The 23,968-nt window shown below is 39.9% G+C and overlaps 1 protein-coding gene across 5 annotated transcripts in view; it reads right to left on the bottom strand.

Annotated features, from left to right (window-relative positions):
- lsp1a (lymphocyte specific protein 1 a) overlaps nucleotides 1–23,968 on the bottom strand; it is a 325,234-nt gene that overhangs the window by 100,958 nt on the left and 200,308 nt on the right. For all 5 annotated transcript variants that reach the window (XM_043705982.1, XM_043705980.1, XM_043705981.1 and 2 more), the window contains exons 3-4: nucleotides 9,215–9,674; nucleotides 7,786–7,928 (exon numbers count right to left, since the gene is read on the bottom strand). In XM_043705982.1, coding sequence (XP_043561917.1) covers nucleotides 7,786–7,928; nucleotides 9,215–9,674 — 603 coding nt within the window. The remainder of the gene's footprint in view (nucleotides 1–7,785; nucleotides 7,929–9,214; nucleotides 9,675–23,968) is intronic.

The following is a 23,968-nucleotide window of genomic DNA, read 5'->3' as shown; positions in this document are numbered from 1 at the left end:
ACGCTATGTTACTTTATCCCCACCCCCACCCTCCTCTAGCATATCTCTCCACCCTTCAGGCTCTCTGCCTTTATTCCTGATGAAGGCTTTTGCCCGAAACGTCAATTTCCCTGCTCCTCGCATGCTGCCTGAACTGCTGTGCTCTTCCAGCACCACTAATCCAGAATCTGGTTTCCAGCATCTGCAGTCATTGTTTTTACCCTTTTCCCTAAAGGAAGCTGGCTGATAGACCATAATATTTTTTAAACCAAAGTGAGCTTTCACTAAAACCACCAGCAGTCTTTGTTTTAACCATAAAGCGAAACAAATTTAATTAACAAAGAATTGAAGATTAACTCAGGGAAGAAAATCATTCTATTCTGCTATAACACAGAACCAACAATTTTTTAACATAGCTGGAACAACCCAAATGGAATCATTACATCTTGGTACAGCGTACATGTACTATTACAACTGCAAGGTCTTCACCTCATGCAAGACCCAGCCCAGCTCATTGCTTTTGAAAACTTTGATGGGCCTGAAATAATTAAAATTTCTGGAACTATGGATAACTCCTTCTTACTTATTATTATTGTTACACTTTTGACTGAACTTCTTCCCAGTACTATACCATCCTGAATGTAGCTTTATTTTCTTTTAAACTTTAAAAACTCAATTGCACTTCTTTCCCATTGATTGTGTTCCATGCAACGATTAAAAAATAATTTATTTTCCTACTTTAAAACCATCTCTTCTTAGGCATTTTGCTTAACACACGTTACTCTATCAGAAGACTTTTCAGAGTCTGGTAATGCTTCACTCTTGAATGACTTCCCAGTACAGGCTGAATGAAGCTGGAAAGTTGTCCCCAGTGACCATTGGATAATTTGCTAGGAACTATGTTAACTTTCTCTCATAAAGGATTATGGGTATAGTTGCTAACTTGAAAACAAATTGTTAACTCCAAGCATTCGGACAAGTTAATATGTTTAAATTAGATTTCCATGAACTGAATTTTGCAGTAAACTACATACAGTATACATATGAATCTTACAATTTCATCAGGTGTCGAGAATTCTCAGCATCTATTTTGTTTGCAGTGGGTGGAATGATAGGTAGCTGCATATTAATTAGGCAAGATGTCTAATTAATAATGTCATTGACAAGCAAAAATCTCCTTTAATGGGCAACTCGCTGCTGCCAAGAAAGAAACATGCTTCATCATCCAGAACGTCATTCTATCACATGTTTTGCCAGAGCCCACATCATTCAAGTCCTTATAAGATTTCATCCAGTACGTCTTTTCTCACTTGTGCCATTCAGTAGAGCTCGAGTCGTGCCTTTCGCATTTCAGACCTTCCTCATTAATCTCATACTATTTAACAACTCTTACACTTCTTATTAAAAGTCAATGTTATCAGTTATACTGATTCCACAGCTGTGGATCATGTTTTCACTTATGTCATTAGGGATCTACATCTTTTAATGAATTTAAGTTGTGAGAGGTGGTTGGGTTCTTGGATCTTATTCATCCTCTCCAACTAAGGCTCAGAGGAGCTTTTAATATGGAGGTGGGTGGTGGTGGGGCAGGGAGGAGGGGGAGGGGTTGATGGAGAAGCAGAACAAACACTGGAAAATCAGAGCTCAGCTTGTGAGTCACTTCAACAGATGTCTTGTGAAATGAGTGGGTGAGATCAACCTTTTGGGCAGATGCTGAAGTCATACTTTAGATCAGTAACCCAGCTGTAATCACAGAATCCCTCTGTAATATTCATATACAACTGATGTCACTGAAATTAGCAGAAATACATTGGTTTAACTTATCTAATTCTACATTCAATAAAGTATTGAATATTGAAATCGTCCAGTTGTGGATTGAACTCTCCATGAACAGAAATAAAACTATTATCCATTAATGGGATAGCCCATGTTGCATTAATAGGATAATAAGATTAATGGGATAAATATTATTACAACATAACACAGTAAATAATGCACAATGAAAAGACTATGGGCAGAATTTTCCCAGTCCTTGAATGGCATGGACATCGGTGAGAAAGTTAGAAGATTCACATGAGAAAGAAAGTGAGGAGCATCCTGTCATAGAAAACAAGAAATCTTATTCTTCAACCAAGTATTGAACAGAGACACGATTTTCACTTGTGAGGACTGACAAGCCTATTTCCATGCATTAGCATGCATTAACATCCTCGTTGTTACCTTATCTCACCTACTAATTGGCAGTTTCCCATTCTTTCACCAACTGCATGGAGACTAAGCAGTGATAATTCTCAACATGTAAGGTAGAGCCTTACCTGCTGACTCCAGCTCACCACTAACATCTCAGGGCATGTGTCTTGAGCCTCCCTCAGTCACTAATGTCTCAGGGCATGTGTCTTGGGTCTCCATCAGTCACTAACATTTCAGGGCATGTTCCTTGATCAACAGGTGCATGCAACCACATCTCCGTTGCACCACGCGCCCACCCTCAATCTAGCAGCAGTCCCAGACCCTGCTGACAATGCACGGTGCCAATTACCCCCTCTGTGTGACATGACCGGGACAAATAATGTGAACTGTGCAGGCAGCTGTGGACTGCCAGCTCTTGACCTTGGACATGGCTGGGCTTTTAAAGGTGGCACTGGTGCCATGAATCCCATGGGGTCCTGGCAGTGGGCTGTATTTTGGTCCATGGAAAGTGGATGAATAAGAGGAGTGGGGTGCCACAGGGGCATGGTGCATAGATAATGAGGTGATTTTGAGAAGATAGCCTGAGAAAGCTCACTAGGATCCTCAGATGGAAACCCTCCATGATACTCACTAGAAATGACAAGAGTTTAGGATTCCTAAGGCCAGAAGAGGCAACCATTGGACGTGTGGCCTAATGGGGGCAAGAGTGTTAGGCCAGTTCATTTAGGGCAAAATAATTGTGCAGCAAGAATTTTCAGAGGATTTAACACTTGCTTCAGACACTTCATTTGACCTTCCCAATATTCTAGTCGGGTCACTTCTAACCAGGACTGCACAAATGTTTCCTGCCAGCCAATTTGTTTTTTATTCTTCCATCAGCTATCGACGTTATTAGCTGGAGCAACATTTGTTGCCCATCTTTTATTGCCCTTGCTAAGTCAGTGGTGACTTTCCTTCTTGAAATACCTGCAGTTTATCTGGTGTCAGGGCACCCAAGTCCTGGTAAGGAGGGAGTTCCAGGATAGAAATTAAGTGACAGTGAAGAAACAGGAATATCAGTCAATGTCAGATATGTGTGGCTTGGAGGAGAAGGTGCAGGTCATGCTGTTTCTAAGCGACTGCTGTCATGTCATTCTAGATGGTAGTTGCCACAGGACTGGAAGATGCTCTATTCTAATGGTCCTACAAACTCTCATTAATTAAGTTTAAATAATATGCTGCTTTTCTATTTTTCCTGCCAAAATGGACAAATCCATTTTCCCACACAATATTCCATCTACCATATATTTTTGTCATTCACTTAGTAATGGCCCAATTTCCAAGATATTGAGTCTATTAACAGCATGCTCAGGTATCATCATAAAGTGCATTAACATAAGTCAAAGGGTCAAAGTGTATCCATTTACAGAATGTCAATGAACTACAGTGGATCTATTAATCAAATTCAGTAAGCTACAGCATGTCAATTCTCACACTGCCAATGTATCAGAACCTGTCCATTAACGGAAAGTCAATGTATTGCTTATGGCCCCATTCCCAGCCAACCTTTGCATTATAACCTATTCATTAAGAGGACGTTAACGTATCAAACTGTAACCATTAGCAAGTCTTAAAGCGTCCTGTCCCATCCATTAACAGAATGCAGCCAACAAATGGAGCACTATAAGCCTTTGTATTCTCTTGAACTGAATAGAATTGTGCCATTTTATCAGGTCTCTAATAATGGGAAGAATTACATTAACTGGAGGTACAACACAAGAGGAAATGTGGAGAAATGTACTGCAGAACTTCACCAGTGCTCTTAGACAACACTTTTCAAACCTACGACCACTTCCATTCAAAAGAACAAAGGCAGCTGACACTATGGAAACCCCCCCTCCATCCTGACTTGGAAATATATCACCTCTCGGTCAGTATCAGTGAGTCAAAATCCTGGATCTCCCTCCCAACATTGAAGGTTTATCTACATGGTATGGATTGGAGCAATTCAAGAAGTCAACTTGCTACAATCTTCACAAGGGCAATTAGAAATGGGCAATAAATGCTGACTGAACCAGCAACATCCACATCCCACAAATGACAAAAAGAATTTGGTTTGCTTCAACAACACTTCCATCCCCTATGGCCTCCATCATCAAAACAAACAAATGCAGAAATGTATGGGAACACAATCACTTCTGAGTTACTCTCCAACTCAAATATTACTGCAACTTGTAAATTTATTTCTGTCCTTCATTATCACTGGATCAGAAATTTGTAAGTTCTTATCCTCAGTATTCTCGGAGAAACACAAGGACAACAATGGTTGTTGCCATCTCGAGGAAAAACTAATAATTGTAACCTTGACAGCCTCACCAACATCCCACAGCGTTTTCTTTCAAACTGGCAGATTAAGCAATCACAACAGTAAATCTGACCTGAAAACTGTTCCAACAACCAACAGGTAGTGGAATCAAGTGGTACAGAGGATTACCACAATCACACCTCCTCATCCATTGACCTAATTCGCCAGCCATTAGAAAGAGGGTCAAGCAGTGTCTCTTTCTTGCTCACTACATCTGCACTTGTCTTTTCATTCCTCTTATGTTCTCCTGCATTTTAAGTATACCACAGATCAAAACGTCTCAGACAGCAATTCAAAGGCTTGCAGAATTGTTGCCCTTCTTTTGTAATATGTTTTTGATTTATTATGTTCTGTTTAATTTTCATTTAAACACTATTTCCTTCTGTGTGCCTGACATTCATCCAAATGCATTTTTATTTCTATGCTAATGTGCTGACCAAAGTAGGTTGCTGCAAACAGAAACTTCCAGCTGAATTGGATATTCCAGTCTAAACTACAGTAGAAATGAAAAGTCTAGGTCTAAGGTTCTACCTACGTTTCTTCATTTTCTGCTCTTGTAAACATTCTGTGGCCAAGATGGTGAACAACTTCTCCTCTAACCTTTCTACTTTGAAGGATGTTTTTGGTCTTTGCTCTTTGGAATTTGTTACTCACTGAAATCAAAGTGTCCTGCTTTGAACCTAAACTTCAATCTTTCATTAAAGCCCCATACAAAAGTTTTCTAAAATAAAATAAGTTTCTGGCCCTCTACTTCTCAATCTTAGCCCTTCCTTCAATACAGCCAGCCAATAATTCACTCAAATTTCCATTCTTTCTGCAAATAAACGTCAGCAATGGAAACAGGCCATTTTGCCCAGCGTGGTTCTGTCCCACATAAGCTACGTCCTAATCCTTTTCATCTGAATCTATCTGCACATTCCTCTTCTCCCTTGGACTAGCTTCCTCTGAAATTCCCGGGTGGATAATCTAATTGTGTTGTCATCTGACACCAGTACATGAACATTTCCAGCAGGGGTCAGTAAACAGACTTCTAAGTGTTTTTATTTCTACCTTCTAAGTCAACAGGGACTAAAGCTAAAAATCGCCCTTCTGCCTCAGAAAAGCCAACTCAAGCACGCACTGGGATTCAAATCTGTGAACTTTCTGGTAGCTACTAATCTTGGCAATGCATTTTTGAAAATTAGGTTAACAGATGATTTTTAGTTGGTCTGAAGTGAGGTGGAAGTCACACGTTCGTTTTGTAGCTGAATCTGTATGCCTAACTTCATTCAGGAGTCATGTCACTGTCAGTTTGGCACTTGCCAAAAGAAACAGGAGGAAATCTCACTAAATGCACTGCACACCGTTACATGCAATCACAGACATTTAAATCTGTCATGTCTTCTTCATATGGTGGCTATCATACAGCAGTAAAATGTAAGCAATTACTGTCAAACAGAACTGTAAAATGGGGAAATGTGTTTCTGTCTAGTTAAAACTTCCAAGCTAGACAGCAATCAAACTGTCCTATTCAAGTTATTTAGAAACAGTAGAATTTTGGAGGTCAGGCATGGGTTACTTTTCTCAAAACCTAGTGAGATGAAATGGCATCATGATATGAAATTTCTTTCTCAGTTATTTTAAATTGCGGCATTAAAACATCAGGCAATGGAATTTCACATGCAGATAATAAGCATCCACTTATTAATATTAGACAATGAGTTCACTTTCTAGAACCCTGTGACTGACTCATGAGCATCATCAACAGAAACGAGCATGAGGCAAAATTCCTGCCCTCTCTTCAACAAAAGCTGATCCAGTAATTAAACTCTACCTCCACACCATATGGGAATTTCATATTATCAGCTACAGCATTCAATATTTGAAAGACCATATATTTTTTGAAGTTCCTATGGTAATTTTCAATTTTAACTCCAGTTTGACTGAAAGACATATACTTCTGTAGTATGTGCCAGAAAACCTGGTACTTTGCACAAGTGAATCATTGAACAAACTTGACCATCTATTCAACAATTTTGTTCTGTATTTTAAAATTCTGGATCAAAAAGCAGTAGCCAACTGTCATCAGAGTCACTTAGAACATGCTAGGAGAAAGTGAGGACTGTTGACACTGGAGATCAGAGTCGAGAGCATGATGCTGGAAAAGCACAGCAGGCCAGGCAGCATCTGAGGAGCAGGAGAATAGACGTTTTGGGTATAAACCCTTCATTAGAAGGTTTTCTGATGAAGGGACGATGCCTAAAACGCCGAATCTCCTGCTCTTCCGATGCTGCCTGGCCTGCTATGCTTTTTCAGCACCACACATTACTCATTAAGAGCATACACATCAGTCATAGGTAAATAATTAGCATATTATAAAGCAAGATGGAGTCAGGCTCAGGAATATGCACAAAAAATGTTTCGTTAAAAGTAATGGTGGAGTTGTGTCTCACAGTTGGTAGGCAGTATGCCTTAAAAAGACATTCTCATGTTATCATCATGATATCATAACATATGACCTGATTTAAAGGTCTCAGATTTCATCTGCATTGAGGATACTTGAAGCATGTCATCCTGATGGAAGCACGCTCCTCTTTGTAACTGAATAGCTTCATATTAACCTGGATACACAAGGACCTATGTCTGTAACATTTGTCTGGAACTATGTCAAATGTTTATTGAATCTTTCAAAAGTCTAGTTCTTATGTTACAGAAACTAATATAAGCATCGCTGCATCAGGCGCACAAGCAGGGCTGAAGGCAAAGCCCACACCACAGTGGAAGTTAAATAAATTCATGCTGAACAGATCAGCCTCATTTTTCTTTGAGTCAGGTACATTTCAGCACCTCCTCTTCCTTCAAACTGAGGAGATCATCCCAGTTAAAAATGAAAAATCATGCTTTACTACCTTTATAAGGCAAGAGGGCAATTAGCTGATTCAGGTGGACTCAAACTAGGTCAAAATAACTAATTGCATCTAATTTTGGAGCATTGCTTATTCCCACAGTGTAGTCAAGTTAGAAAGCTAATAGAGTTGTAAAATTTCTCGTTAGAAATTAAACAAGACTCAAAGATATACTGATCACTGATGGAAGATGAACTTTTGCTAATAGGTTGTCCAACTTTGTACTTCTAACCCGAGTAAGTACCAACAGAACAAACTGCCTTTCAAATCTGTATCGCAGTGGAAAATGTTTGATTGGGTAAATAAGCAGAAAGGATGGAAACAGAACTAAACAAGATATTGCAACAAGATATTTCTCACAATGTGCTTTTTCTTGCAGAACTGTACCTCAGCATTGTCTTGGTGGCTCTGTAGCCATGGAATGAAGCCATTTTGTCTTGTATCATGTCATTATTTTCCTCCTCATAACAGCTATGCTCAGTCCATGCCGTGGCCGTGTGGGACATCTTCACCTCATTATCTTTTGGTCTCTGAATGACAAACAAGAGTATAGTTTGTGAATTTAAATTCAAAACAGTGTTATGATTTTGTGAAGTGAGGAATAAATTGTTCCAGTCATTGGGCTGAGGACAATTAGTACTAGGTCTGTAAAAGCCCCAATTATTCCGTCTCCGACATCAGAATGTAACACCAGATTGTATCAAGTATTTTTGTATAAATTCAGGTTTAACAGTACTCTCAGTGCAACACCCTTGACAGCATTGATATGACAGATCCCACTTCTACACCAGCCAAATGGCATTGTTGAGTGAGACAAGTAATGAATGCCAAATTGTGCATTTGACAATTGACTTTTAGCCAATGGAGTTTAGATGACATTTTCCAATCTCTGTTTTCTTTGACTATTAAAGCTTGCAGTGATAAAGATTTTCAGGTAAGCTTCTTGTGGTGTTTTCTATGTCAACTTCAATATAAATGTATATAAATCAACTCTTCTTTCATTATTCTGTGCTGGATTCAGTTGATGTCTTTGAAGTGACAAGACCATGTGTTGATCTGATTTGCCTAGATCAGTGGTTCTCAAACTTTTCACCTATGGATCATGTGGGTGGGGAAAGACCCATGGAGCATCTGCATGTTCAACAGTGGCCCCTCTCACTTGCCATTGCAAAAGTCCTCATCAAAATGATGGGAAGAGTGGTAATGATTGAGGAGACACCAATGAGGTAATAGCTGGTTTCAAAGGGGAGGTTCAATTGTGACAGCTCAGGTGAGGGATCTGGGCTTTTCTCTCACACGGCTTCGGCAGTGGCTTTGTGACTATTGACTTTATATTTTGGACCAATCACAGGTCTCTTGGAAGAATTTTGTGGATGACCCATGATTCATGGGCCACAAAAAGGAATTGAGTAAGTGCAGGAAGAGAAGTTAATTTGCATCATTATGGGGAAAAGGTGGCATCATGGGAGTGGTTGAGTTTGTCTGAAAGAAAGATAGCATGGGCAAGACTGGGCAAACTGGCTCTTTTTGTGCTGTAGTCATTCTGTGGTGGTAGGCAAGGTCTGATTACAGTTGTTACTGTGTAAAATACTAAGAATTCATATTTAGCTGTACACAGGGGCACATTCTGAAGATCTCAAGCGGTTTTACACTTACACCTGCATGATATGCTACTCAACAACTATAAGGAAATATATAGGCAGTATGGGCAAGTCCTGAATGCATGACATTCAAATACTTATTGGATTGCTCAATACTACAGTATCCAAGAGATAAAGATGACCAAAGCCATTTTTAAATAAGTCTCATTCTTTACCTTCTCAACTTCTAATTTTCGTCTCTCCTTTTGCATGCTGTCCAAGTTCAGTCGCTCCTTCTCTTCTCTCTCATATTTAAATCGATCTTTCTCATCAAGGTATTTCTGAGCTCTTTCCATCTCCTCCATCTCTCGTTGCTGTCTTTCATGAGCTCTCCGCTGACGATTTTCTTCCTCTTCCTCTTGTTCTCTTTGTTGCCTTTGGTGCATCTTTCTTTCCTCCTCCTCAATCTGCCACATTTTCAGTTTACAAACACTCGGCCCCTCTTGATCCTCCAGCCCCTTTCTGTCCCTCAGAGCGTAAGCGCGATCTGTTTGTGATTCATCAACATGGTCTTTCTCTATCTGGCTCAGCTCCTCTCTGCGTTTCTGCCGACGCTCCTCTCGCCTCTGAGTCCAATCACTGAAGCCCTCATCCTCATCCAGGGCAGAATTGGTTGATTTGTAGTTGAAGTTGTACCTTGGAAAAAAAATCAAAACAAGCCAATTACTAAACATTGTTTATTAGTAATGCTTGTTGGTTTCAACAGCCTGATCATCTACTATCATGAACATATCTATTTGAAGCAACTTCAAAATCTGAACTATTCCATTTCACACAAACAAAGCATCCATATTTCTTTCCTTTCCCTTAATTATTTCTCTCCTGAGGCGATTCATGCTGGAAAAGTCTACTAAGCATTTCTGGACTTACCAGACTCCATTAACACATCATTCTTCATTTGTGACTGTGGTCTTTGCCAGAGTATTTGAATGTGGGAGGCAGGACATAGCTGAGTTTGATCATCTGACTTGATACATAGATATGCGCAAGAGGCAGGCAGTGGTAAAATAACTGAATAGAAAACCAAGACCCCAGGCTAACGTTTGGGGACATGGGTTTGAATACCACCATGCAGGAGATGGTGAAATTTGAATTGAGTAGAAATATCTGGAATACAATGCTGGTTTAAAACTGAATAATGTAACCCCTGTCAATTGTTGTAAAACCCCATCTGATTAACTCAGTCTTTTAGATAAGGAAATCTGCCATTTTTACCTAATCTTGGCTACATGCGACTTCACATCTACAGCAATGGAATTAATGCAATTGTTCCCTGGGTAATTAGCGACAGGCAACAAATGCTGATCTAGTTAGCAAGCTCATATCCCAAGAATAAAACAGAAAGACTTTCCAGCGGTTAGTGTGTAATCAATGACTGAACTGTGATTTTTCCTAGTGTGTACACCTCAGTACAAAGCTATACGTAGGTCAACATCTGGAGGGGTTTCCCTAATTGTTGCCATGGACTCAATGCCACAACCACACAGAGATCCTGTAAAGAAGGCACTTACAAGGCAGCATTTTCAGGGACTTTATGGTAGTTTCTCTGAAGTTGTGGTGAATGAGCAGGAAGACTCTGGCAGAAAACATTCCCAATCAAATCATGGAGTGGATACATTACAGAAGGAAGTCATTTAGCCCATTGTCAGTACAGATCATTTAAGGAGAACTCGCTTAGTGCCAATCTGCTGCCTTATTCAATTAGCCCTGCAAATAATCTAATTCCATTTCAAAGCTGCACTTAGCCCTGCAACACATTTCGGCAGTCCATTCTAAACCTTAACCACTTGCTGTGTGGAAAAGGTTGTTGTAATGTTGCCATTCTTTCTGTTGCTAATTAATTTAAATGTGTGCCCTCTGGTTCTCAATCCTTCTACCAGTGGAATATTTTCTCCCCTCGACTTTATTCAAACTCTTCTTGAATTTGAATAACTTGATCAAATCTCCTCTGAATATAGGACTGTTCTCCCTGGAGCACACAAACTCGTCAGTAATTTTAAATAACTGAAGATCCCCATCCCTGGTAACAATTTTGTTAATCTTTTTTGCTCTTCCCCTCATCAACATATGCTTCCCAAGTGTAGTACCCTGAACTGAGATCCAGTACTCCAACTGAGACAGAACTATGGTTTCATTCATTGTTAACATAACCTCCTTACTTTTGTACTCAAACAATGCAATAATCAATACATTTAAGGATGCCTTTTTTTAAACCATGCTCTCAACTACTGGACCCCTGCTTAAAACTTGCACATTTTACTTTATACTGTCTCTCTTCATTCTTCCTACCAAAATGAATCAATTTGCACTTCTCTACATTAAATTTTATCTATCACTTATCTGCCCACACTGCCAACTAATCAGTGGAATCTTAAAAAGCGGCCTGAGTAATCTGGTTTGTGATGAGATCTGCAGCAGAATCGGGAGACAGGTCAAACATAACATCAGCAGCATCCTGCTGCATCTTCTGTGCATTTAGAGCATGTTGAAGCGAGTTTCTCACTAGGAAGTGACAAGTTGCTAATTTGAGGATTATTGATTGTTAAATGCCTTATTAATTGCCCAACTCAATTTATTTCATATTCAGTTTCCTAACCTAATAAATGCTCCAAACCAGCAAGACGCCAGGAACTTGCGGTGTGGATGTCACAGCGGATACCTGTTGACATCAGCTCATTGTTTGCTCCAAAAGGACCTCCCTGTTGAACATGGGGCACCAACATCTTTGGGAATGTTCTGTTGATATTGGCAATTGACATCATCCAGCATCTAAGGACCCTCATAGCACATTTCTGATCCACTTACAGGATGCTTTGGCACTTCAATGCTGCACCTCAGGCTGCCCAGAACTTTTATTATAATGCTGCAGCAACACTTTGCACTCAGGAGACTGGGATAGTAGCAAAGTACTCCATTATAATTACTCTGTAATGCTGGTACTATACTGTAAATCATTCCTAAAACACGGAATATAAAGTACTTTTTTTGTACCATTAACAATAGTACTGGATCTGACATTCAATGTCTCATGCTGCACATAGGACATTGGAAAGAACAATGAAATTTAGATATAGCATTATTTAAATGGTCATCAGTATTCAGCTTCTAGTGTAACCAATATCTTTGCTCTCCTACATGTTATGCTGCAATCGTATTACACTGAACTACTTGATCCCAGTAATGTTCCAGAACAGTACTCGTGTACAACAGGAGGTTAGCTATCTTATTCAAATATCATATTGTGATAGTTTCTGTTTATATAATTGTGTGAAGATTAATCAAAATTTCAAAGTACCAAAACCCCACCCATTCATATTAAACAATGCAACACAGCCCTCTCAATATCATCCACCTCCACTCATATTTGAGGAAATGCAAATTGAAGACAATGTGATAGAATTAAATTGAATTTTATTAAAAAGTATTCCAATGCAAATCATATTTTTTGAAATCTGGGACAATGTTGTACATTTAAAAAGGGCTTTTGATAAGACTGTTTTGTGGAAAGGAATTTTGATTTCTTGCACATACTATCATATGCGATTATGCAGCATGCCTATAGATTTTCTTCAGTATTTCTGAACATTAAATAATTTAGAGTATAAAAGGCAGAGGAATGCATGTAAATCCTAGAGCAATGATAATCAGATAAGGGATCGTCATGATAATGGTCGAGAATCCCGAAGTACTATGGACATTTACACCGCTTAATTCCAAAATGTACCTTTTACAAAGCAAGGACTGCTATAGGCGGAGGGAGACAGAGACAGAGACAGAAAACAAAATAGTACACTTCATTAGCACCACAACCACACATGTTTATCCCCTTCACCACCAATGCACATTAGCAGCATCATGTACCATCTACAAGACGTGCTGCAGAAATTCAACAAGACTCTTTACACAACACCTTGCAAGCCTACAACCATTTGCCATTTACTACCTGCTTCAAGTTCTCCTTCATGCCACTGTCCATGCTGACTTGGAGATATACTGCCATTCCTTCAATGTCACTGAGTCAAAATCCTGGAATTTCCTCTCCAACTGAACTGTGGGTGTTGCTACACCAAATAGACTGCTGTGGAGGCAGGTCATCATCACCTTCCCAACGGCAACCACGGATGGCAATAAATGCTGTCATAGCTAATGAAGCATCCCTTGAATGTATATAATAAAGTACTGTGCCTGTTTCAAATACTGTATGCGCTGCAAAGTTGTGTAGGATGCATTATAGTGCAATGCCACAATATAGGAAAGCTCTCTAGTCTGCATTGTAGAAATCCTTGAAACCCCAGTAACTCAGGTGTCAACCTGATTACAGTCAGACACTGAGGGAATGGTTGAGATTTGCAAATAAAACATCCTGCCAACAGCCTGGGCACCTGAGAAAAACTTGCACGATCCTGCTTTAGAGTCTAGAGGCTCTCTTATTGGTGACCCTTCATAGTCACTAGGACGCCAGCACTCTTCACAGCAACACATGTGGAATGATGGCCTGACCGTGAGACAAGACAGTCACTACTGCAAACCCCTGATTCATTTTGTGTTAACTATTGTGGTCCATGGTGAGGGCGATGAGCTGGATGTTGCTTCCAAGATATTGAAGGCTATGGTGACTTTCAGTGTGGAGATGCAGATGTTGGACTGGGGTAGACAAGGTCATAAGTCACACGACACTAGGTTATGGTTGAACAAGTTTATTTGAAATCTCAAGATTTTGGAGCGCTGCCCCTTCATCAGGTAAGAGAGAAGCAGTGCTCTGACAGCTTGTGATTTCAAATAAACCCATTGGACTATAACCTGGTGTTGTGAGACTTCTGACTTTCACAGTGACTGACTACAGCAGATAGTGCAAGAAAAAAAGGTTCCACAAGTCTATGATAGCCCACCAGGTAACTTGCACTGGCCTTCATAGAAGCACAGGGAAATTGAGGGTTGAGATTGTGGTCCTGGAAAAGCACAGGAGGTTAGGCAGCATCCAAGGAGCAGGAGAATCGATGTTTCGGGTATAAGGTATGCCCAAAACATCAATTCTCCTGCTCCTCGGATGCTGCCTGATCTGCTGCGCTTTTCCAGCACCACACTCTCGAATCTGATCTCCAGCATCTGCAGTGCTCACTTTCTCCACAGAGAAACGGAATCTTGGCCTGTTGGAGCTTTGTACTTGGTATGGCCTCCACACTGCCTACTCTTCCAATGTCTCCTATTACGCAGCTGCAGCTATTTGTTGAGAACTCTGCAGCTAACTTTGCTTCACCTTTCTCCATCAAAATATAACCATTAATAATGATAAGCAGCTACAGCTGACTGAAACCATGCACAAGATAGCTAAAGGAAGTAATCTGGAATATCTCTAAAACTACTCAGTAACATTCAAACTACAGTAATGCCAGGCAACTGCCATCTCTAATGAAAATTCCAACTGCCTCCCTTGGACATTCACTAGAAATACCAGTATTTTGTTCATTATCTTTTACATCCTTGAAGTCACCATTGATGAGAAACCTAAGTGGACCAGCCACATAAATACCATGGCCAAAAGAGTGGGTCAATGACTGGGAATGTTATAAAAATAGCTCACCTCCCAACTGTCCACCATGTACAAAGGTTAAGTTAGGACTGGAATAGTAGTCTATCTATTTTATACCATCCAGGACAAAGCAACATACTTCATCCACCAAATGGAGCAACTTAAATGTTCACTCCCCATTTTAGTATTGTTTATTGAGATTTTGGGGGCATAGGAATTCTAAGCTATCATGTGGGTTTGTCGGTGTGTTTGGAGTTTACAATTAGCTTTAAAAAGAAACCCCCATAATTCTAAGGAAGAGGAAGTTACCAGAGTACTTAGGGAATCTCCCAGCAGGTTTAAGAGGAGAATTTTCCAGGTCTATGCTGAGAAGCCATTTGAGAAAAAAAAGGTCTCTATCAAGCACTGAGAAATCTTTTGATGGAATAATGTGTTAAGTAGCATTCCTAAGGAAAAGAATTTATCGAAATGAAATTAACAGTCCCAGACAGATTGCTGGGGATATTATCAGTGGAAAAGAAGTGAAGGTAAGATTTTAAGTTTGAAACAAATGTAAAGCAATTGAAACCATGTCAGGGAATACTCAAGTACTGGAAGGAAACAAAGTCAGGAACATCATCATAATAACATTTAATCGATAAAATTTCAAGCCATCTGCTTGAACTAATCACTTCCAGCCTGAATTAATACAAACAGTCTCTCTTTCTCTCCCCATGAAAATGAGCTGGGCTGGGATCTGCTAGAAATACAACATTGGATGTTCTCAACAGCAACAATGCTGTACCAAGATGTACTGATGCAGTGACATAACTGTTGCTTCTGTTCAGTCTATAAAGAATGGGTCGGTCAGTTCTAAGGTGTGCTTAAAAAATCTTTGAATCTGTGTTTCCCCCTCTTTGTAAATAAACTTGTTTTGTTTTATTATTAAAATACTGCATGGTAAAGGTTTAGTAAGATCACTTCCACCAAATTTTTTTTAAAATTTATGATCTATCCAGCCAGGTTCCTGTTGGCAATCTGATTTGTCTGATACTAACATCAGTGGACATTTCCCAGTAACATATGTTGTCATTAGGTCCAATTTATCTATCAGTGCTGGTCTCAACAAATTATGTCTTCAGTGCGCTCAGAGAATGTTTATTGGTGGTTGAGCACTGACCAAGGTGTCTGTAAATTTGGGTCAAAGTAGCATTAGGGTCATTGACTGAGCCATACAGCTCCGATTTACAATTACTCGTGATGTTTATTTCCACGTTTATTTGCATCTCCGCTTCCCAAAGATTGTTAATATAGTGGCCTATGGGAATGAACATGCAGTACATCAACACACTATTTTACCCTTTCTCACAGTAAGACAGGATTGAAATTTTCCTGAGAGATTTCATGGTTAAACCAATGGTACATTTTTAGGATTTTTTGATAATGGAGTTCTGCTTCATAGAGGATTCTCTACAAAAAGTTATATTTAAGCATTGCATTTTAAAATAAAGTTTAATCCGACAAGCTTGTATTTGGAAAAAATACCTAAAATGATAAGGTTCTCAAATTGCTTATAACTTTCTTTGATATAGAGCTGAAAGTTACCGAACTGAAAAGAGCCAGTGAAGGAAAAGGCCCTGTGAGGACTCGGCCTGTCATTTGGGAGGAAGTGTCTCCCTCTCGAGCTGCTAGCCAATGTAAACTGACACGCAGCTCCAAGCAGAGCTTGGTATGGGGTCTGCTGAGACTGCAAGCAAACCACAAGGTGACAGCCATGGATCCTGGAATGAGGCAAGTCAGAAGGTACTTGGGCAAGGTGGGTTTGCCCACAACAGGGAGGGAGGTTCTGGGGGTGGTTTTTAAGTAGAGGAGGAAAGGAAAAAGGGGACTGTCTCCTTGGGTGTGGAGAGGAGGCAATGAGCAACAAAGGGCACCCATTTTTAGCATTCCCCTCCATTTCCATCATACTGAACTTTTAAAAAAATAAAGAATAGATTGCTCACTCTCACCCACCTCTCTATGCCCACTATGTTATGGCACAGGCAGGGTAATACTGGGGTCAATATAGCTTCTAACAAACTTGACTGGCTCCTTATTATGTATTTCAGTATGGTAGATGGGTTACTGATATCTGTGCCAAACCACCCTCCACACTTAAACCTTGCATTTTAAAATAAAGTGTAATCCCATTAACTTGTATTTGAAATCACGTTGGGGATGTGATCAGGTTCTTTGTTCTTAAGCAGTGGTTTGATAGTTGCAATCTTCCAATCTGCAGAAATCATGCCAGAATCTAGTGAATTTTAGTCCATTTAATTTCTCCAATACAATCTACATATGAAAACTAAATTCATTTAACTCCTCATTCTCCCGAACCACTTGGATCTCTAGTTCTGGGAGATTTCCTGTGTTCAACATGAATAGTCCAATCTGATTACAAGCAGGTACTAATATTTGGTGATTCTATTGTACAATACACTAGATCTGCAGGAGTCTAAGCCAGCATTGTATAAGATATACCCACTATTGAGAAAAATAAACAGCACTAAAACCCAATAGGTTTCTACAGCAGCCCCATCACTGTAACAGGTTGCACAAGTCATCTCCCTCCTCTGTCATGTTTTCAAAACCTTCTACAAATTTGCTGAAAAATTGCATGGGCAGGAAATTTTCCTGTTTTTATGATGCTCATTATGTACCACAACCAAAGGAAACTGCTCTCATGATCAGGATTGGGCAGCGATCCTAACAGAATTAACACTGCACTTTTACGGGAAGCCTCTGAAACAGCTCTTTGCAACAAAAAAAAAACCTCCTGCTTTTAATTAGGTCATAGAAATCTTGCCAGCGAGTGCTTGGCTTGGAAAAAAAGCAAACATTAATAGTGTGGTTTCCTCTTGTGTATAGTTTAATGTCCTTCAATGACTCCACGTACTGTAACATGAGTCCATCTTTGCAGCCACTGTATGCTTTGTAAAAGCAAATCATTGAAACAAGATGTTTTGCTAATTCCTTGTGGAATCTACACAGATTGGTTGGTTGTAACAATGCTTTGGCTGATGGCAATGTCAAGGATGAGAGGTTTTTGTAAATGAGATCATGTGATCTCACTGAAACATAGCTATCCTTGTGATTGAATTGTGAATTCAAGAGTTTGGTGAATAATCTGTTACATCTGCCGTGCATCTTAATTACACAGTGGTTCACACAACAGTGCAGAAACAAAATTTATCAAGAGGTTATCCACATAAGGAGATAATTACAATGATAGCCTTCTTCTTGAGGAGATTTGTAGCTCAGATTGAGGTTCTGGATGTAGGTTTGCTCGCTGAGCTGGAAGGTTCATTTTCAGCTGTTTCGTCACCCTACTAGGTAAGGTCTTCAGTGAACCTCCGGCCGAAGCATTGTTGATGATTCCTGCTTTCTATTTATGTGTCTGGGTTTCTTTGGGTTGTTGATGTCATTTCCTATGGTGATGTCATTTCCTGTTCTTTTTCTCAGGTGGTGGTAGATCGGGTCCAAGTCAATGTGTTTGTTGATAGAGTTCCGGTTGGAATGCCATGCTTCAAGGAATTCTCTTGCGTGTCTCTATTTGGCTTGTCCTAGGAGGAATGTGTTGTCTCAGTCGAAGTGGTGTCCTTCCTCATCTGTATGTAAGGATAATGGTGAGAGAGGGTCATGACATTTTGTGGCTAGTTGATGTTGATGTCCCCTTGGCATCATGGCAGCCCACAAACTCACTAACACACTAAAACAGCAGCTAATGAACTTGAAAGACCCTATACAGGCAACAAGCAAAACTAAATGTCAATTACAAAATACCATGGGACTGTAACAAGCACTACACTGGACAAACAGGCTGAAATCTAGCCACCAGGATACATGAACACCAACTGGCCACAAAACGACATGACCCCCTCTCACTAGTATTCTTACATACAGAAGAGGAAGGACACCACTTCGACTGGGGCAACACATCCATCCTAGGACAAGCCAAACAGAAACATGCATGAGAATTCCTAGAAGCATGGCATTCCAACTAGAACTCTATCAACAAACACATCAAGTTAGACCCCATCTACTACCCCCTGAGAGAAAGAACAGGGAGTGACATCACCATAGGAAATGACATCACCAACCCAAAGAAACCCAAACATATAAATAGAAAGCAGGAATCATCAGCAGTGCTTCATCCGGAGGCGCACTGAAGATGTTACCTAGTAGGGTGATGAAACATCTGAAAATGAACCTTCCAGCTCAGCGAGTCTTCTTCAAGGTTGGTGGTGAGCACCATTACTTTCCTGTAGACCACAAAATCCAATCCAGTGCAACTGATCTCAGAATCTGTGAGCAATTGTTTTTATTACTAGAAAAAGGAAGATTGTACAGATGCATGGAAGGAAAACATGGGAGTGTGGCTTGGGTAATTTGCTCCTTCAGCTAGCCACTGCAAACACATTAGGCCAAATGGGCTCCTTCTGGGTAGTCAATATTCAGCAATTCTTTGTTTATCCCAATTTCATAGTTGAGTTTCTTGATCGAACCTGATTCAGTGAGAGACAGTTAGCCTCCAATATTGTATCAAGTGGTAAATCCCGCATACAGTTTCTAGCAGACAGTCAGTGGACGGCAGAAGAACTGACTGCAATTTCTACTTTGCACGACATGGTACTGAGGCCAATTTGGAGCACCCCAATTACTTCCTACCTGACAGATGTTGAATTAACTACTATCTGACACACACCCCGACGATAATGTGATCTGGGCATTTCATCAACACGGTGAAATATTATTTCATCAGGAAGCATAACCCGGGTATTCGATTTTTACTATTACTGCACTACTGTCTATTTTACACTTGAAGTTCAAGTTTTTAGTATCAGTATTGTATTAAATGTCAGTGTTTCTTTAAATGGATCAGAAATCTAAAAAACAAATTGTATTGTGACACAAAGTCTATGAAGTTCATTTTGAATTGCAAAGGGGAAAACTGCATAAATATGTTACCATCTTTAATGAAATACTTCATTGGTTGGACAGTATTTCAGAGCTTTCAAAGTTTGTGCCAGGCACCACAAAAATGAAAATATTTATTTTCATTATTAAATGAACCAGCACAATTTTGCTTCAAGACAGCATTTCATAGTGCTGGGTTTCAGGTTTTGGGATTCTATTCCGATTGCTGCACATATTCCATTTTCAACAATCTACACCACCATCACACAGAACATCCAGTGTTGTTATTTATCAGAGGTTTGGTACAAGTGAGTGAAATTCCACTGCCCCCCAACTCTATTTTATTTGTGAAATATGCAAAACTATCATACTGTCCAATTGGAAACCTCCAAGTCTGTGGCTGAAAAAAAAAGCCTTAATTCTTTCAATCCATGAACAGGATGCTATATTTCCTCCTGAGATGTCTTTGGCACAGAAACTAAATATATTTGGAATTCTTCCAAGTGAGGAAAACTAAACCAAGAAAGATCAGGAAAGCACATGCATAATGAGAAGGAAAAGCCTTGCATTGATATACCATCTTGTCACATCACTTAGAGCTTTATTTATAAATAACAGCTTTGGACACAGCAAGACTCTATTACGACACAAAAAACGTTTTAGAAGAAAAATTTAGCCTGAACACTAGAAAATCCACCTTCACATAGTGCCATATGATTTAAGTTTGAAAGAATTGGAACTGGTGGGTTCATCACTGCAAATATTCAGTGGTGTTTGGTTTTACTCTCCTTGTATTTACTTTAAATAAATATCAAGTCACCAACCAATGCATAAGGAATGGATGAACACAAAAACATGTAGGTTCATTTATTAAGGATTTGAGAAGCTGGTAGCAGTATTTCATAATTGGAGAACTTGTCTGAGTTAGTAGCTTCCTCAGATCAAACTGAAACCAAACCTGAATCACATAATATTAATCATTTTCCCTCTAGGAATGTATATACACTTAAAGATGAACCATGGGTCTCTAATACATCATTGCCATTTCTGTCTTCAAATGTCTGCCCAGATTTTGAAATATAGTTGAACTTTACTTTCCACCTTAAGGTGAGATTCCCCAACTTAACCACGGAACTGAGCAACTGTGAACACTGGACATTGACAGGATCAGGCTCACTTATGGTGTCCTCCATCTGTTGACATGCTGTTCATGGCCAAACATAAACATTAGTCAGTTGGGCAAGCTTTACTGCCCATGGTACTGTGTGTAAACAGAAATGAAATATTAGAGGCTTGCAAGAAAGGTACAGCAATAATCATGTGTGATTTTAACAAGCACATAGATTGGAAGAGTCAAATTGGCAAGGGTAACCTGGAGGCAGAGTTCATTGAATGTATTAGAGATTGATTCTTGGAACAGTATGTTGTGGAACACTTCAGGAAGCAGGCTACTCTGGATTTGTATTGTAATGAGAGATTAATTGATGACATCATAGTTAAGGATCCTCTCGGGAGTAGTGACCACAGTATGATAGAATTCAAAATTCAGTTTGTGGGTGAGAAAGTGGAGTCCCACAGTAGTGTTCTGGAATTAAACAAAAGAAATTATATCAACATGAGGACAGATTTAGCCCGAGTAGATTGAGCAGGAAGGCTAAATGGTAAGGCAGCGGCAGATGTTTAAGGAGCTAGTCAATTTCTGACAACTAAAATATATCCCAGTGAGAAAGAAATATGGTAACGAGGGTAAAAAACATCCATGGCTAAACAAGGAGGTCAAGGGCAATATAAAATCAAAAACTAAGTTATATCATATTGCAAAGGCCAGTGGCAGGATGAAAGTTTGGAAAACTGTCAAACATACATTAAGGGATACTAATAAAAATTAATAAAAAGAGCTAAGATAAATTATGAAAGAAAATCAGCATTAAAAGTACAGCAAAAGCTTCTACAGTTATATAAAGGGAAGAGTCACCAATGTGAATGTTGGTCCCTTGGAAGATGAAACTGAACAGCTGATAGTGGGGAATACTGAGATGGCAGAAATGCTGAATCAGTACTTTGCCTCAGTTTTCCTGGTAGAGAACAATAGTACCATTCCGTTTGGAACAGGCAAGTCAGAGGCAATAGGTTAGATAGAACTTAGAACAATCAACATCAATAGGGAAATGGTACTAAGCAAATTATTAGGATCGAGGACAAACAAGACCCTGGGCTTGATGGGGCTATCCTAGAGTATTAAAGGAAGGGACAATGGTGACAATAGATCCTTTGGTTACAATATTCCAAACTTCCCTGCACACAGGAAAGATTTCATTGCATTGGAAAATGGCTAATATAACAACACCCTTAATCAAAAAGGGAGGGTGTCAAAATGTGGAAGATTACTGACCAGCTAGTTTAATAATAATTATTAGGAATGTGTTTGAATTAATTATCAAGGAAGCAATATCAGAACTTTGGGAAATTAAAAATCCTATCCATCAGAGTCAGCATGTTCTTATGAAGGACAAGTCATGTTGGACTAACTTCCGAGAGTTCTTCGAAGAAGTAACAAGCAAAATGGATAATGGGGGATGCTGTAGATGTAATTAATTTGGACTTCTGGAGGGCATTTGATAAGGTGCCACACAAATGGGCCTGGATCATATGGGATTAGGGGTAATTTATTAGCTTGGATAGATGACTGGCCGATGGAAAGACGACAGAGTTGGGATAAATAGGGTTTTTTTTCCTGAATGGCAAGATATAACTAATGGGGTGCCACAGGATTTGGTCCTTACACCTCAGCTATTTACAATCTATATTAAGGACTTGAATACGGTCACAAGAGGCTCTGTAGCTAAATTTGTGGATGACACTAAAATAGGCAGGACAGTAAACTGCAATGAGGAAATAAAAACCTGACAAATGGATACAGATAAGCTAGGAGAGCGAGCCAATGTGTGGCAGATAGTGTTTAACATGAATAAGTGTGAGGTCATACATTTGGGTTGACAAAATGGGAAGGCGACGTATTATCTTAATGGGTAGAGTCTCCGGGGTGCTCTGGTGCAGAGGGATCTAGGTACACTTATTCATGAGTCACATAAAACTACTCTAAAATGCAGGTACAGCAGATAATAAAGAAAGCAAATGGAACATTGGCTTTTATAGCTAAGGGATAGAATATAAAAGGTAAGGAATATTGCTAAAACTATACAAGGTATTGGTGACTCCGCACCTAAAGTATTGTGCACAGTTTTAGTTCCCTTATTTGAGATAAGATTTAGTGGCAATGGTAGCAGTTCAGAAGAGGTTCATTAGGTTGATCCCAGAATGAGGGGTTTGTCGTATGAAGAGAGATTGAACAGTTTAAGCCCATACTCTCTGGAATTTAGAAGAATGAGGGAGGTCAAATTGAGGTATTCAAGATTCAAAGTTTGTGTGAAGATTTGTAGCTCGGGTGCTCGTTGTTGTGGTTCTGTTCGCCGAGTTGGAAGTTTTTGTTGCAAACGTTTCGTCCCCTGGCTAGGCGACATCATCAGTGCTTGGGAGCCTCCTGCGAAGCGCTCCTTTGATGTTTCCTCCGGTGTTTATAGTGGTCTGTCCCTGCCGCTCCCGGTTGTCAGTTTCAGCTGTCCGCTGTAGTGGTTGGTATATTGGGTCCAGGTCGATGTGTTTGTTGATGGAGTTTGTGGATGAATGCCATGCCTCTAGGAATTCCCTGGCTGTTCTCTGTCTGGCTTGCCCTATGATAGTAGTGTTGTCCCAGTCGAATTCATGTTGCTTGTTGTCTGCGTGTGTGGCTACTAAGGATAGCTGGTCGTGTCGTTTCGTGGCTAGTTGATGTTCATGTATGCGGATTGTTAGCTGTCTTCCTGTTTGTCCTATATAGTGTTTAGTGCAGTCCTTGCATGAGCAAGACAAATGTAGTGTACAAAATACCATGCAAGGACTGCACAAAACACTACATAGGACAAACAGGAAGACAGCTAACAATCCGCATACATGAACACCAACTAGCCACGAAACGACACGACCAGCTATCCTAAGTAGCCACACACGCAGACAACAAGCAACATGAATTCGACTGGGACAACACTACTATCATAGGGCAAGCCAGACAGAGAACAGCCAGGGAATTCCTAGAGGCATGGCATTCATCCACAAACTCCATCAACAAACACATCGACCGGGACCCAATATACCAACCACTACAGCGGACAGCTGAAACTACTAACCAGAAGCGGCAGGGACAGAACACTATAAACACCGGAGGAAACATCAAAGAAGCGCTTCGCAGGAGGCTCCCAAGCACTGATGATGTCACCTAGACAGGGGACGAAACGTTTGCAATAAAAACTTCCAGCTCGGCGAACAGAACCAATATTCCATAGATTTCTACAATATTGTCTCTATTAAGACATTGCACAATTCCATTTTTAAACTATTTACGTGTATCTCTGTATCTTTCCCTGTCATC

Source organism: Chiloscyllium plagiosum, chromosome 16 (genome assembly GCF_004010195.1).
Source record: "Chiloscyllium plagiosum isolate BGI_BamShark_2017 chromosome 16, ASM401019v2, whole genome shotgun sequence".
Taxonomy (NCBI): domain Eukaryota; kingdom Metazoa; phylum Chordata; class Chondrichthyes; order Orectolobiformes; family Hemiscylliidae; genus Chiloscyllium; species Chiloscyllium plagiosum.
Note: the sequence above shows the minus strand (reverse complement) of the source record. Positions and strands in the feature narration are given on the sequence as shown.